This window comes from Xyrauchen texanus, chromosome 14 (genome assembly GCF_025860055.1).
Source record: "Xyrauchen texanus isolate HMW12.3.18 chromosome 14, RBS_HiC_50CHRs, whole genome shotgun sequence".
Taxonomy (NCBI): Eukaryota; Metazoa; Chordata; class Actinopteri; order Cypriniformes; family Catostomidae; genus Xyrauchen; species Xyrauchen texanus.
The window spans coordinates 41,685,675-41,703,168 of NC_068289.1; the positions used below are offsets into that span (position 1 = coordinate 41,685,675).

At 36.3% G+C, this 17,494-nt stretch overlaps 1 protein-coding gene across 3 annotated transcripts in view; it reads right to left on the reverse strand.

The window, feature by feature from the left end:
- Positions 1-348: 348 nt before the first annotated feature.
- Positions 349-17,494, reverse strand: part of cobll1b (cordon-bleu WH2 repeat protein-like 1b) — an 85,593-nt gene continuing 68,447 nt past the window's right edge. For 2 of the 3 annotated variants that reach the window (XM_052142927.1, XM_052142929.1), the window contains 5 exons: positions 14,515-14,770; positions 14,110-14,186; positions 10,120-11,780; positions 3,014-3,157; positions 349-1,243 (listed from right to left, as the gene is read on the reverse strand). In XM_052142927.1, coding sequence (XP_051998887.1) covers positions 3,020-3,157; positions 10,120-11,780; positions 14,110-14,186; positions 14,515-14,770 — 2,132 coding nt within the window. In that variant the 3' untranslated portion in view covers positions 349-1,243; positions 3,014-3,019. The remainder of the gene's footprint in view (positions 1,244-3,013; positions 3,158-10,119; positions 11,781-14,109; positions 14,187-14,514; positions 14,771-17,494) is intronic. The other variant, XM_052142928.1, reaches the window with a different exon arrangement.

Sequence of the window (17,494 nt, forward strand, 5' to 3'; positions counted from 1 at the left end):
ATCGTTTGACAACCTAAAGTTGTGTTCACACTAGACTTCGTGCTACAGGAGCCCAGAAATACAAACTTATGCGAAAAATATAATTTATGGTGCATAACAATGTTCATTTGGATAGCCAGAGAACATTTGACAAATTGAGGATCTAAATATCACACACTGACCTCTTGGCTCAATAAAGTTAAAAACATATTTTGTTTGCCAATATGTCCTTCATTGAAGGATCTGAATTTCGCAAGCGCAAAGCCAAGTGTGACCGCAGCTTTACAGCTTCAAAATTACTGGATCAGAATTATACCCATAAATAACACAATCAGAGGGCTCAAACATTAAAGGTCTGTTATATTATAATACAGAGAAGAGAGAAGAGTTTATTTCAGATATTACAGCAGTATCCTCCACAAAACAACAAATAACACCAGTGTCTTCTGTCTTGGCAAAACTTTGTTTAAAAGTTTGTTGGGCCTCAAAGACCTGTTCAATAATGTATTATTATTTATGATCAAGAACAAAAGCCATAAGTAACAACGATACACTTCGTACCAATGTTTGGCAAGAGAATTGGGGATATTTCAGAAAAATGTTTCATTGGCTAATCATTTTATAATCAAATCTACATATAATAATTTACTCAAAATAAAGGCCTCAAAATAGAACGGCACATTTTCTGTGAATCTGCACATTAACACCATTCATCATGTCAGAAAGCAACCGTACAATATTCAAATGAATACATTTCGAAATTTGATAACATTAATAAAATTTGCTACTTTTACTGAGCAAAAACAAAAAGTAACAGATAGTAAATAAAATTGTTCTAAGCTATCTGTAGAATAAATTAGAAGAAATCCACATCTCCTCCACGTATCTGCTCAGCGTCAAATTAAAGTAATCTCTCTGCACTATATGACCAATCAACAAAATCTTTTCATTAAGGCATATTTGTATCATAGAAAGTGACACACTGTGAAGTAGCTACAAAGCGGGAAAACTGCGCTCTACGCAGTTCCGGTCAGATCCAGAATAAAGTTGCTGAAAGTCTTTTGAGTTGTGATCACATAAAAATCAAGATGTTTGAGAAATGTGAAGATTGCAGATTTTCGTGATGTTTGGGAATCAGTGAAGTTCCGTTAATGAAGGCACAGAGTGAACTAAGGCTAGTACGAATGCTTCATCCCTCCACAGAGCGTACGGCTTCCGATATTCCCTTCAAAGTGGAAGACAGCACTGCAGATGCTTCAGACCCCTGTGGACAACAAGTATACACATTGTCTTTAATAAATGTTTATGACATCTTTATAAACTGTCAGATATTGGCGGTTGTGTAGGTACTAAAAGGAATGTTCTGGGTTCAGAACAGGTTAAAGGTTATCCACAGTTTTCCTGAGCAATCACTGGGAGGTGTCATGATGATACTAATTGCCTGTGGCCTGTCATGTCGACTCTGTGAAGTATCGGCACTATAGATTCACATGTTTTTAGTCAGTTTCTACAAATGCAAGACTTTACAAAGTAAGAATATATGCCAATGCGGGTGAAAACACCAGAGACCGAAAATTGAAAACAGGCAAATCATGATAGAAAAGTAAAAACATTTAAGAAAGAAAGAGAAATAAAGAAGCCAATATAACCTGAAGATTCAGAAAGAAAGAAAGAAAGAAAGAACAAAGACAAGTATAAACAGAAAAAATAATATTTAAGAAAGAAAAGAAAGAAAATTATTAGGTAGCCAATGAAAGAAAGAAAGAAAGAAAGAAAGAAAGAAAGAAAGAAAGAAAGAAAGAAAGAACAAAGACAAGTAAAAACATGTAAGAATGAAAGAAAGACAGAATGAAAGAAAGAAAGAATGATAGAAAGAAAGACAGAATGAAAGAAAGACAGAATGAATGAAAGACAGAATGAAAGAAAGACAGAATGAATGAAAGACAGAATGAAGGAAAGACAGAATGAATGAAAGATAATATTTAAGAAAGAAAGAGCAAAGACAAGTAAAAACATGTAAGAAAGAAAGAATGAATGAACGACAGAATGATAGAAAGAAAGATAATATTTAAGAAAGAAAAGGAAGAAAATATTAGGCACTTAATTTGGAGAAGGGTGAAATAAGACTTTGTGAGACCTTTTTAAGACCTGCGGAAACCCAGAACTATTCAAAAGAGAAAGGCTGAGAAAAACGAAAGAGGTGTGGGCATAATTCCGAAAAATGGATGAGGTACAGGGGTGGAATGAGGTCCTGGGTCACTAAAGACCTCGGTATGCATTAAAGTGTTAACCATGGTATTTGTAGTAAAACCATAGTCATTGTAACCAATCAACCATCAACCTAGGAGTGGTCTAAAGCACATAACTGGTAATCTGGTAATCAGAAGGTTGTAGGTTCTCAAACTTTTTGACTCCAAGGCCCCCATTGTGGGAGAAAATATTCGAAGTCCCCCCATGTAGGCTATTAGATATATATATATATTATAAGATATATCTATTATAAGTCCTTTCTTTAAAACTTGTGATTCCAGTCATATCTAGAACTGTATATTCTTCATAAAAAGGAAGCTTTTTAAGAGTTATTACATTTTTTGCATTTTCAGTAAGTTGAATTATAATTATTATTATAGGGGGCTCGAGGCACCCCTGGAAGTGTGCTGAGGCCCCCTAGTGGGTCCCGACCCCCAGGTTAAGAACCACTGCTCTAGGGGGCTCTGTAGGTTACTATTTGAGCTGTAAAGTTGTCGAAAGCATCTGTTTTGGAGGTGGGAATACTTTTCTAGGTGATGAATGGTAGGTTATGAGTTAAGGCCAAATAAAGTATACTTCTTTTTTCCATGTGCCGAGGCGTTGAGTAGAAATAATGTTGTGTTAATCAATATTATGCCACAGATGCTGTCGATTGAGCTCAACTAGTCCTTAACCTGGAATATTCCTTTAGGGAAGTTATGGAAAAGGTTACTGTTTTTATTTAGGTTTCTAAGTGGTTTAGTCAGTTAGATTTACATCTAGTTTAGGAGTTAGATGCACTCACTGGTAATTATGGCTGAGTATTTCCAATCTTACATGTTCCCATGTCTCCACGTTGGGCGGAGCTCGGCGCTAGGTCGCCAAGGCCTGCTGTTTGTGATGGGGCCTCTCTATATCCCTCCGTGCGTCCTTCTCCATTGTCTGTCACCTGTGATCCACATGGGGGAAGAAAACACACAATACACGCTGTCATTCAGGCCTGGGGATGATGAGCGTTAGATGGGCACAGGGTCAATGACAGAGAGAGAGAAAAAAGACTCGCCACTTGCATAAATCAAATGAAGATGACAGTATATTGTTTCACTGTACCCCCAGGGACACACACACATATTATAAAAACAAAATATTAATATGCACAGACACACAGACATATGCATGCATGTACAAAAACATACATATGCACACACATGTACACGCATATTAACATGTTCCAGGCTGATATGGGCATTATAGCTTTTATACTGTACTAATAAAGTATTAATATGGGTGTTTTTAAAAACAAAAATGTTCCAGGGGTTGATTCTTACTAAAACTAACAGCTTTCAACATATTTCTTTTTGTTAAATAAAGGTCACATTAAAACTGTGGTACTTTCAAATGCCTTTTATATTCAAATGTTGCAGTTTTAGATGAACTTATTACATGTGATAAACTATGATAATCTAAACAAAGAGTTAATGAAGCATAAACAGTTTCAATATTTATTGTGTGAAAATTATTTCTATCAATTGTTCATGAATGACTACTGTCCCACAGTTGTGGCATCATTTCCACCACACAACACAATTTTGCCCCTAAATAGTATGAAAGATTTTGCATGTGAAGAGTAAGACTTGCGAAAGCTTAAATCAAATTGCATAATAAAACAAATTGCCTGCACACAGAATGTTTTGTAAAACTGTAAATCAAGTTGCAATTGTAAGAAAAATTTTTTTGGAAGTCTTCCGTATTGTTAAGAACACACTTTTGCCACGATTTTCACTTAGAGTTTTGCAAGCATGAGGGGACGGGACTGGATGGACGGACAGACGGACAGACAGACAGACAGATGCACAGACAGACAGATAGATAGATAGAACAAACAACAGAATGATTGAAAGACAGATAAATAAATAGATAGAACGAACAACGGAACGATTGAAAGATAGATAAATAGAACGGACGGACGGACGGACAGACAGATAGATAGTGTTTGTGTAAGCAGATAGAGACAGACAGACAGACAGACAGATAGATAGTGTTTGTGTAAGCAGATAGAGACAGACAGACAGTGTTTGTGTAGGCAGATAGAGACAGACAGACAGACAGACAGACAGATAGTGTTTGTGTAGGCAGATACAGATAGACAGACAGACAGACAGACAGACAGATAGACAGACAGATAGATAGATAGTGTTTGTGTAGGCAGATAGAGACAGACAGACAGACAGATAGATAGTGTTTGTGTAGGCATATAGAGACAGACAGACAGACAGATAGATAGTGTTTGTGTAGGCAGATAGAGACAGACAGACAGACAGATAGATAGTGTTTGTGTAGGCAGATAGACAGACAGACAGACAGATAGATAGTGTTTGTGTAGGCAGATAGAGACAGACAGACAGACAGACAGACAGATAGTGTTTGTGTAGGCATATAGAGACAGACAGACAGACAGACAGACAGACAGATAGTGTTTGTGTAGGCAGATATAGACAGACAGACAGACAGACAGAGAGATAGTGTTTGTGTAGGCAGATAGACAGACAGACAGACAGACAGATAGATAGATATTGATAGATAGATAGACAGAGTAGATAGGACAGACAGACAGACAGACAGACAGACAGACAGATAGATAGATAGATAGAGTTTGTGTAGGCAGATATAGACAGACAGACAGACAGACTGATAGATAGACAGATAGTGTTTGTGTAGGCAGATACAGACAGACAGAGAGATAGTGTTTGTGTAGGCAGACAGAGACAGACAGACAGACAGACAGACAGACAGACAGACAGATAGATAGAGTTTGTGTAGGCAGATAGAGACAGACAGACAGACAGACAGATAGATAGAGTTTGTGTAGGCAGATAGAGACAGACAGACAGACAGACAGACAGACAGACAGACAGATAGATAGATAGATAGATAGATAGATAGATAGATAGATAGATAGATAGATAGATAGATAGATAGATAGATAGATAGATAGATAGATAGATAGATAGATATTACACTTTGACCTTCAGCAAAATAGACATAAATCTCCTGTGATGCAAATACAATGTTGGAAATTGTTAGTAAAAATATATATATATATATATTGAGAGTGTAAAATATGTTTAACAAGAATTAACTTTTTGAAATCAGCCTTTTGATGATATATCAATAATTATGTATTCAGTCTAAAAGGGCTTAAAAGAGTTCTTCCACCATCAATTCAACCAAACAAACTTTATGGCAAATTAGATTCTAAATATTTAATGCAAGAAGTAAAATACAGTAACAATCTTGTTAAAAATAAATCAAGGCATGTTTCCCACACTGAATTTACATACAGTCAAAGAGCATGATTAACTGTATTTTTTACGCATATTTTTTAACGTCAGAAATTGTACCAAATTACCATGTTAAATCGACAGCCTTAATTATACTTAGTTTTATAGAGAAATTCATATGTAATGGCACAATTTACATTTGGCTACAAAACTAATTACAAGCACTTAAGCCTGTAGATCAAAAGGTTTTTAAGATCTTCAAAGTTTTGATAAGTAATGAATCGGCCACCCTTAGTTCCAAGCACACTTATAGAAACATTCAAAGAGAAACGTCTATATAACATGCACAAATGAGAAACTCAAACACACACACACACACACACACACACACACACGCACACACACACCCTGTCACATCAGCAAACAGAAGCCTTTACCACAGAATCGTTTTGATGGTGCTGAGGGACAAATATACATTGTGTACGTTGACAGCACACAACAGTGCACTGCATCACTGAACATGCTAACAGTTGACCCCAGCGGCACGACAACAAAGACACAGGGCATAGATTAATGATTCTTGTGCGTCAATACATTGAGTACACACAGCCTTGCTAGCAGCGATGCGTATCATATTACTCCTAATATTAATTTACCAGCGCCGGTTGCAACTGGGTGTATTTCACAATAGATTATTTACTTGCAAAACAACTGTCGTACAATGAGCCTAAAACAGAGAATCAAGGACTGAGAAAAAGCCTTGCAGGTCAGGACGCCTCCCACATCACAACTAATTACACAGTTCGTACATGCCATGTCGTGCTTGAGAGAATTTCATGAAACAAAAGAACAAAATCAAAAGAAATACAAAAATATATTTTGTTTTAAGGAAACAACTATTGCTTTTAATCATTACCGTAATAGAAACAAATATTTCTCATTACTGCAGTGCAATATATATATATATTAGTGAAATTGTATCATGCATATATCATGGTAGTATTTATCTCTTTGTATGCTGATTTAATAAAAGATTTTATTAATTTTTTATTATTCATGAAAGAGTATCTAGTAACACTATAATAACTTTCATTAATAAATAATGAACAAACATTATTTAATGCTTAACAGAACATTAGTAAATGTGATTATTACAAATTTGAGATAATGTGCTTGTAAATGATTACTAATGAATTTAATTAACATTGATTAATGATCTGTTATGTTACAATTTAATGTACACTGATTGTAGAGCCACCTTGATCTTTTGCGAAGGTCGCTATATAAATAAAACTTTATTATTATTATTATTATTAAGCATTATGTAATATAGATTCAAATAATTACAAATGTTATCAAGCTTTCATTAATTTATGTCTTACACTTTTTAACATCTACAAATGTTATAAAATGATTAACTGATCATTTGTACATGTGCATTTGAATGATTACAAATGTCATTAAACTTTTTCATAAATGATTTATATATGAGCTGTGTAAATAGTAAAAGCATGCTTACATAAATCAGCAAACAGTAAATGTGTGGCTTTTACAGATGTTGGTTACTAATTAGCTAGGGATTATTAAATAATGTGGAAACATGAATGTGGAAACAAGATTGTGCGAAGTGATGAAAAATACTTGTGCATGAGCTCATTTATGAAAAAGCTTGAAGATATTGGTTAGCATTCAAATGTACATTAACAAATACTCTGTTGCTCATTATGCAACATTTGATAAAATAGCTTATAGATGTTAAAATGTGCAAAGCCATAGAGGAAAGAAAGCTTTATAACATTTGTAGGCAATTTAATATACTGTACATTACAGAATGCTTAACAGGTCATAAGTTAACCTTTTCATGAGTAGGGTCTAAATTCCCCTGCAGTGCCCCCTGGAGTGAGTTATTTTTGCATGTGACACTGCACAGCTGGTAGAGGTGGGCAAAGTGTAGAGGAGAATTTTTTTTTTATAACATTTTTTGATTTCTTGTCATTAAAAACTCAAATACAATACTATAAATAATATAGTAAACATGTGAACAAATGGGTTATTTATGCTGTATTGCATTTGTTTTATTTTCATAGCTGTTAAAAACAAATGAACAAATAATATCAGCATTCGGGTTTGCCTGTATGCACTGTTTGACTTCTCAAACATTGTGTATGTGTGTGTTTGTGTGACAAGCGCTAATGTAAACAGACTTGATTGCATGCATCGGATAATCACACTCAATCAGCATGTATTCACTGTGAGTATACAAGTTTTAAACTGTTATCGTGGTGCTTTTGTGATAGTTTGTGTAGGACTGGGCGATATGTAAGAATTATTTTATCCATAATTGCCTTAATAAATATCACGATATACGATTACATGCCGAGGTTTGGTGATTTTTTTTTTGCTTTATTGATTTTGCTTTAAAAATGTAATTAATTTACTGAAACATGAAAAACATAAAACATTTCTATTTTCAAATTGCATTTTAAACTAAACAAAACGAATAACGAAAGGATCAAAAAATCGTATTACCTTCTCCAACAGCTCCATTTGCCATCACACAAGTATCCATCAATGACACAAGGTGGAAAATTACTAATAGCCTACAGATTAAGAACTAAGGACAATTATATATGTAAAGACAATAATAATCATAATAAATTGGCTTAATAAATTTCCTTGTGTTCTCAAAATAACACTACCAAATGCGTGTTCTTATCGAATTATTATTATTATTATTATTATTAATATTTTTGTTAATACAGTTAATGCTGCCTAAAGAAAATAAAATAGAACTCAATTATAGGTTCAATGTGAACGTGTCTTGTATTACTTTATGACTGAATCACTTTCATCTTTCTTTCATTAAATATATTCTGTATACTACTGAACCTGAAGAGCTGCGTTCACAATACATGCTAACCGTGTGGAAATAAAGCAAACTAAACTCACAGCACCTCCTGAGATGATCTGAGATCATTTGCAGCATTTTCATAGATTACATTTCTCTTGCAAATAGTTTTAAGATGAATGAAACTGAAAAAAATGTGCCTGCTCCATGAGACAGGCTTGCGAATCAGACACAAACACTGACGGCTTTTCTGTTGTCTGTTCTTAAAAATATAATAAGTGTATTTCTTCAAGCGCGTGTCTTTGTGACTTCATTTGTGACAGCATTTCTTGTCATGTGTCACTCCGAGATGTCTTATAGGTCGCCTGCCTGTTGCGGGTTGATGAGCAAAATTATCCGTGCATGAAATACGAGGACAAGGAGGAAGAGGAGCTTGTGGACTGGATTCAGCCTAGCCACATTTTGCGGGTGCAAGTTTCACACCCTGGGTACTGTGAAATATTTTTCGGAATTTTTTTTTCCCAGATTCATGGTTTTGCCATTCGCGATATTGTCGTTCATCGTCTGTCAATGAGTGTCGCAATCGGCATCAGGATCTTTGTAAGATATCGTATATATCCGATAACACTGTCCTATCACCCAGCCCTATGCTTGTGTGAATGAAAACCACATTTGAACCTAATGAGTAGACGTGACGGCGTGCATGGGAAGATCGCGTTTAGATATTATGGCTGTGCATATACAAGCTGTGAACTGTTAGTGTGTTACTTTGGTGAAAATTAGGTAGTGTGTTACATAAAATAAACATACTATGTGCTTCAAAAACTCTATGAATAGCTGTTTGTTTGACGAATGACAACTGCTACTAATATAAACAAATGGCATCATGCATCGGATGAAGATCGCATTTGATGTATTGACAGTGCAGCCTGTGTCGGCGCGAAAGCCTATTTGAATCTGGCAGCTTGGAACTTAACTGGTTGTTTCAGAAACACATATGTGTGACGCTACTCTGAGGGGCCCAGCTATCATACATTCATCAGTAATTATTAACAAGCACATTATTTCATATTTCAACCTGTCTGAATTACACATTATCTAAAGATCTATGAAGCATTAAATAATTTTTGTTAATTATTTATAAATGAAAGTTTTATTAAGTGTTACATAGAATCTAAAGGGCACACCATGAAAAAATAAAATACAATTTAATAAATAAATTCAACTTAAAATGGCCAAAAGCATCGCGGTAATAAGAATCTTGTGGGGAAATGTATTGTGCATTGCAAAAAAATCGCATTCTTGTTACTGAAACCCAAAATGTCCATATTATTGAAACTGGGAAGTATTTATATTCCATTGTAGCACTGTACTTGTACTACATTGAGAATTATGGGAATTATATCCGGACGTATTACAGAGAATTTGAAAATAATTTCACAATGTAAAAACTCTTTATGGCCAATAAATAGGCAAAGTCATTATTTTTTAAGGTGAAATATGACTGTGACCTGTATGTAACAGGTTTCATGCCCCATTCACTTCCATTGTAAGAGCTTTACTGTAACTGCAATTCAAATAACAAAACAAAGCACAACAAAAAACCAAGGTTGAGTCAAAATATTTTTGTGGTCATTAACATTGCCATAAATGATTTTGATTAAGCTTAAATGTTATTGAACCTGGACATGTTTTCGAGAGTTTCGCTCTTCGAAACAGTTTGATAAATGGTGATGACTTTGTGAAAAGGCATTTATGAAACTTTTACCAGGTTGTACTCACAGTACTTGTTGGCGGTTCAGGTGACTCTCTAATTGTGCTTTGTGCTGAGAGATGACAAACAGGCAGCTTGTGTTGGGACTGTTCCAAAGGATGATGGGAAAGAGACTGGGATCTCTTTGCAGCAGACAACACAGCTTGGGCAAAGCGAGAAGTTGAGGTGGCCGAAAATGGTTTGGGTGCTGCAAAGCTTCTCAACTTCTCCAGACTCAATGAAGGTGTAGGATTTGTGGAAAGACTCTTTTGCTTAGAAAGAAGAGAGTACGGTGGAAATCTTGAAGCCTCCACATCTTTCAAAATGGGTTTAGGCTTTGGTTGGACCACAGGTAGAGGACCATCACTTGAAGCCTCCACATCTTTCAAAAGGGGTTTAGGCTTTGGTTGGACCACAGGTAGGGGAACATTACTTGAAGCCTCTGCGCCTTTCAAAAGGGGTTTAGGCTTTGGTTGGACCTCAGGTAGGGGAACATTACTTAATTCGGCATGTTGCTCCTCTCCGTCCCACTGTATTGGTGGTGGTGGAGGAGGAAAGTTGTCGAGTGCAGTCACAAGTTCGGACTGTAGACTGCCTGCAGCTTCCTCTGGTCTAGCTGCCGGACTGCTACAGGTGCTGCTGCTGCTACTTGTGCTGCCAACACTCGCTCTACGTACAGCCGCGGAGACGACATAATCCCCAGGTGTTCGTTTGCGCTGTGTCAAGCGGAAAGAAGCTGGTTTGGGTCTTGTTGCAGGTGGAGCCTTCTTCTCCTTAACGATGTACTCAGTTCCTTCTAATGGGGAAGAGGGTGAGGAAATGGTGACTGTGGGTGAAACTGGTGGAATTGTCTGCGAAAGCTCAGTGGCTTTTCCGGAGACACTCTGATGGCCATTAAGAGCGACTTTCCCATTGGTGAACTGGGGAAGGTGGCCTGGTGGAGGTGAGATGTTTATAGTATGATCTGGAACAATTTTTGCTTCTGGTTTGCAGTCCACGTTCTTAATGCTCCCATCACTGCGTGGCTCCAGAGTTAGTTCGACCTCAAAAAAACGTAGCTTTTCTAGAGACTTCTGAGGGACAATGGTGTAGGTGGTCATGCCCACTTTGGGGATGTATTCACGTGTCAGTTCATTGGATGGCTTGGGTTTGGGTTCGACATCTGCAAAATACTGTACGGTACTTGCTTTAGGGGCGGTTGGTGTTGACGCTGGACCCTTTGAGGGTTGAACTGTAGGTGTTTGGGGTCGAGGAACATGCAGCTCTTCTGTGGAAGTGGACATGTTCCTCTTTAGCTCGGTTGAGGATGAGGAGATCATCATAACGGGTTCAGTGCAAAGGCTAGGTGATGGTTCATTAGGGGGAATCTCAGGTTCTGTCTGCGTTTGTGTCTCGGTGCGAGTAAGGCGGACTGCACTAGGGTTGGTTTTCTGTGTCTGGTCTTCAACGTGAGCTGAACGGCTTGGCTCAGGGGAAGACTTGGGAACTGCTGGCAAAGTGACCGTGTTGGAATCAAGGCACTGAGTGTGCAAGTCTGTATGAGTGTGCAAAGTCTGAATACTGCGGTCGGACATTTGAGGCATGTTGAACAAAGATGCATCCGTTTCTGTGGCGTTCACTGAAACCTCTTCTAATACAGGGCCACTTTGAGAAGATTGAGTCGCCTTTTCTGTCTTCTCCTTCAGGGGCTCTATACAAAGAGAACACAAAGTATCGAATCATGCATTGGTGCCTTACATTTTGACATTAAGAGTTACAGTTTTACTTAAAGGAGCTTTTTCCTAAATATAGCTATAAACCATTGTACATTAAACACAGCATTCCTATTGTATGGCAGGCAGTGCAGGGTAAAGGGGCCCAACAGCAAAAAAGGAGAAAATTACCAAGGCAGACCCTCGCACCTCGCTTATATAGTACATTTATCTTGTTTTAAGAATATTTAAATATCTTTACTGGAAAACAAGAGGAAAATACAATTATTTGCAGTGTACAGTAGTCTTAATAATTCTTACCCGATTTTACTCTTTAAGCATTAATCCAACAAGGTTCAATAAACTTGCTTAAAGCTAGAATATGCAATTTATACCGGAAGCATTTTTTTGTTATACTGGTTGAATGTCTCTTTGCATCTGGACAGCAATCAATAAATCAAGTGCTCTGATGCATGCAGATTGCATGCAATGATTGGATGGCCTACCTGTCTACCTCCGCTCACTCTCCCTGTGCACTCAATGGCGTGAGTTGGGGGCGGGACTATCTGACTGTTTGAACAACTGCAGGCAAGGGGGATAATCAGAAAGCTGTTTTAAAAACAGCGTTTATTTTTGTAATTCCGTTCATGGCACTAGTGTCACAGAAATGACATACTCCAGCTTTAATACCAGAAAAAATTATTTGACAGTGGGGCACGAAAAATAAACCTGATTTAATATATATTCTCTAAAAACTAGTCTTGCTTTTTTAAATTATCTACAGACAAAACATTAGCCCTTTCCCATTGCAGATGCAATATATAAGGCAGATAAAACATGATCAGCATAACAATCAGATTACCTTATAAATAGTAATATTACCTTATAAAGGGTACATGGTATATTTTTATCCATTCACAGAAATGGATTCAGACATATTTTACATATTTTAATCAATGTAATTCCTCAGGTCAACTATATAACAACGTCTTTCTTCTTTTTCCATTTTTATACATAAATACAGTACTTTAGCTGAAGTCATAAATAATAAAACGGTCTTCTTACTTTCCGAGTCATCCTCTACTGAGGCTTAAATCTATAGATAAAGTGAGTTGAGGGTCTATTGTAAAAAAAAATAAAGATCTTTAAAATTGATGACAATGTTACAAATATATTTCTCCAGAATGTTTCTAATCTTTTACATTTCCAGAACATATGGGAAATGTCGTCCTAGCCTGCACAACATGGTGGACATTTTAAAGGTGCCTTTCATGTAACTAAAGACATAAAATGTAAAATGAGTAAAATAAGTGTAGTTTATCATTGGTACAAAGAAATCTCTGAAATTCCATTAAGATTTTTAAAGTTTAAGGGTCATTGAGATATTTTTACTAAAACAAGACCAAAAATACTGAGTAACTTTCATTAATAAATCTTTAACAAACATTATATAATACTCAACAGATCATTAGTTAATGCATATTAAAATAGATGGAAATATGAGATGCACTTGTTAATGTTTAACTCATGAAATTAACCAACATTAATTAATGATCTGTTAAGCATTATGTCATTTAAATTTAAATGCATTACTTACAAATCTTACTAAACTTTCATTCTTGTTATTGAGGCAATAATCTGTTTATCCATTTAATGTTCTTGTTATTGTGTGTTGTTGTTGATGTTGATTGTCTGTTTGAAGCATACAACTCAATTTAACCCCTAGTTTCAACTTTAGATTTCGGTATTGCAAGAATATGAAGGAATAATTCATAATTAAAGTAAATGATTTGGTTACTAATTAGCTGGATATTAATGATTAACTTGAAACAAGAGTAGTGGTTAAACATATTTATCATTTCGGAAAATATTTGTAACTGTAAAAAGAGCATTAGCTCATTTATGAATTATTTATGAAAAAGTTTGATATTTGTAAGCATTCACAAACATTAACAAATTATATGTTAATTATTAAACAACACTGGAAATTTTTCATGAAAAATTAAACATTTGTAGATGTTAAAAAGTGCAATGTCATATATGAATGAAAGCTTAATAAAATTTGTAAGATTTGAATTTTCTTTAGCTAAAGATCTGTTAAGAATTACTGTATGTATTGTTAGTTAAATTCATTAGATATCATTAATACAAGCATTATCTCATATTTCTAACTATTTGAATATACAATACCTAATTATACTGCATTATATCATCTTTTTAAATATATATTTATGAAAGTTATTATATAATGTTACCGTACATGGATTAAGAATTATTTGTATTTTTTATATTTGTATTGTTTTTGTAGTGTGAATGCTGCTGTCTTACCCATCTCTTCTGATTGGACATGAGCTCTCACAGCCTGGTCTGATTTGAACTCTTCATTTACGGTGCTCTCAGCTCCTCTGTCAAGAGTAAAAACAATGCAACACTTAAAAACTAGGTTTGAAAAAAACCTGTATTTAAATAAATTACTCAAAACGAATTAGAAAAGATACCAACATGTATATACATTTATAAAAAGCAAATATTAAACAAATTTACCCAAACAATATTGAGATTTACAGTGGGGTCCAGAACAATTGCATTACAATTTGGTAACAATTGATATAAATGATCCCCATTTTAGCTTTAATGACAGCATGCATTCGAGATGGCGAGTTAAGCCAGCCAAAATTGTTTTGGTCCACACTGTATAACCAACACCATCTTAAACAATTAGCTTCAACATACTCTACATCTGCAGACAGGTTACATGACGGATTATCTCTGGCCTTCCCATGTGGTGATCCACTCTCTAGAATCTCTGACTCTTGCGAGGGAGATGCCGTCCCAGCTTGGCTTGAGTCCAGAGAGATCTCAGAGGACAGATTCAAGCTGCTGTCATCTTTCAGTTGCTCGTTCTCTAAAGGGCATGCCTGACCCTCCGTTATCATGAAGACTTCTTCCTGTTCTTTGATCTCCTCCAGTGGAGACACCAGCACAGGTTCTGCAATGAAGAATTAAAATAATTAAGGACGAATAGAAAAAGGTAGATGCTTAAATATTTACTGTAGTGTGTTTTTAGAACTGAATTTGCTGACAAATCACAGCAAACGGGTTAATATCAAGTGAGGTCCAATTTTACATGCAAGTAAAGCATTTTGTGTATAATTTCACCCTCTCGTTGACCCTTAAAATAAAACAGGATGTTTTTGCTGCTGTGCCCTTAAGACTCCTATGTAAATGCCCTTTTTGCATGAGAAATTAGCTACAGTGCTAACTTACTAGCTGCGAGATTGCCGCATCCTTTAATAACAACCTCTTTGCAAAGATGTATTATATTTGACAGATTCACAAAACAAGCTGCTGTAATGTGGAGCTCAAACTGTGAAGATGAGGCTATAATGATTTGAAATCTTGTTAAAATAAACTTCAGATGCTCGATTCTTCAGAAAGATCTGCAGAGCAGCACGTGCTACACACAGACACAGACAGCACAAGCTTTGGCAGACTTTACCACATTAAGGCAAGTAAAGGCAAGTTTATTTATATAGCACAGTTCATACACAATGGCGAATCAAAACCATTAAAAGGTAATAAAATAAATAAAAAAGAAAATGTTATTGCACATATAAACAGATGTTTAGATGTTGTTTTCAGTCTGGACTTGAATGTGGGGACTGTTGGAGCACACCTGACCTCTTCTTGAAGCTGGTTCCTGCTGCAGGTCCCATAATAGCTAAACACAGTCTCGCCTTGTTCTCAGTGAGCCATCTGTATTTCTAACTGACTTGATCCTAATGATCGTAGAGGTCTCTTAGGTTAATATTCAACAAGCATATCTGCAATGTGTTAAGGTCCTAGGCCATTGAGTGATTTATAAATGAGTAATAGTTCTTTAATATCAATTTTAAATATAACTGGAAGCCAGTATAAAGACATGAGGACTGGAATAGTATATGCTCAGATTTTTGGGTTTGGGTAAGAATCAGAAAGTCGCTGGCATTGGCATTTTGAATGAGCTGCAGATGTCTAATGGTTTTTTTGGAAGACCGTTGAAGAGTCCATTGCAGTAATCCACCCTACTGGTGATTGGTGGTGGAGTGGTGGTGGCGTAGTGGGCTAAAGCACATAACTGGTAATCAGAAGGTCGCTGGTTCGATCCCCACAGCCACCACCATTGTGTCCCTATAATAAGGGCTCTGTAAGTCGCTTTGTATAAAAGCGTCTGCCAAATGTATAAATGTAAATGGAGATGAATGCATGAACAAGTTTCTCCAAGTCTTGACTAGATACAAAACATCTAATTCTAGACATATTTTTGAGATGATTATAGGCTGATTTAGTTATTGCTTTGAAATGACCCATGAAACTAAGGTCTGAATCCAAAATGACAACAAGATTCCTTATTTGACTTTTTGTCTTTAGACCCCTGGAGTCAAGGTATGTGTTCACCTTGGGAATTTTGTCTTTGTTGCCAAATACAATGACCTCTGTATTGTCATTGTTTAACTGAAGGACGTTTCGGCAGATCCAGCTGTTAATTTCATCAATGCACAGGCACTGTAATCATTTGGCGATAGGACTGGGTAAATCTGGGAATCATCTGCACAGCTACAGTACACAATTTTATTTTATTTTATTTTATTCATAATTTGGCCTAGTGGTAGCATATACAGGTTGAATAGGAGCATTTTGAATTGAGCCTTGTGGGACTCCACATGTCATGGATGTCCACTCATATTTCCCTATGTTCACATAGTAACATTATGCACACATTTTTTCATATGCCTATTTATCTGAAAGATAACTCTTCTATCCTACTACTAATACTTTCTATACTAGTTCATCAGTGTCTCTAAGCTCTGGAGTTCCCACATTAAAAGTGATGCCATTATCTCTATCCTTAAAGGGATATTGGGCATCTTCAGCATTAATATGGATTCTCTGCTCCTCAGACTGAGCGAGCGCTGTTAATTAAGATGTCTAGCTTCTCTTGTCTCACTCTTCAATCGCCGTCACTGGGGACCGGTGAGATGAAGAAATATTCTGAGAGCTGTCTCTGTGATCTCTCTATCTCGCTCTCTGTCTCTCTAGCACAGTGTGACATCACATTCTGAGGGCTTCTGTAGTCTCTCTCCCTTTATCTCTCTGATCTACTCTCAATCCATCTTGTTGTGTTTTTCTCTTTTTATCTCTACAATGATGGAGCGAGAATGATCTAAAAATAATATATTTACAAAATACAATTCATAAATGCACAGCACAATTCACATTCACAAAATCTGATTCATAAGTTCAAAATACATTTCAACTCAACCCTGCCAAGACCGAACTCCTTGTCTTTCCAGCCAACCCGGCTGTTGAACACAACATCACCGTGCAGCTGGGTCCAACTACAGTTTCGCCTTCCAAAACGGTCAGAAATCTAGGGGTAACCATTGATGATGAGCTAAATTTCACAGACCACATTTCAAAAACTGCAAGATCTTGTAGATTTACACTCTACAATATCAGGAAGATAAGACCCTTCCTCTCTGTACATGCCACACAACTGCTTGTTCAGTCCCTTGTCATAACTAGACTGGACTACTGTAACGCTCTCATTGCAGGCCTTCCTGCATGTGCTATTAGACCTCTCCAAATGATCCAGAATGCAGCAGCACGTCTGGTCTTTAATGAACCTAAGAGAGCACATGTTACACCACTCTTTGTCTCTCTCCACTGGCTG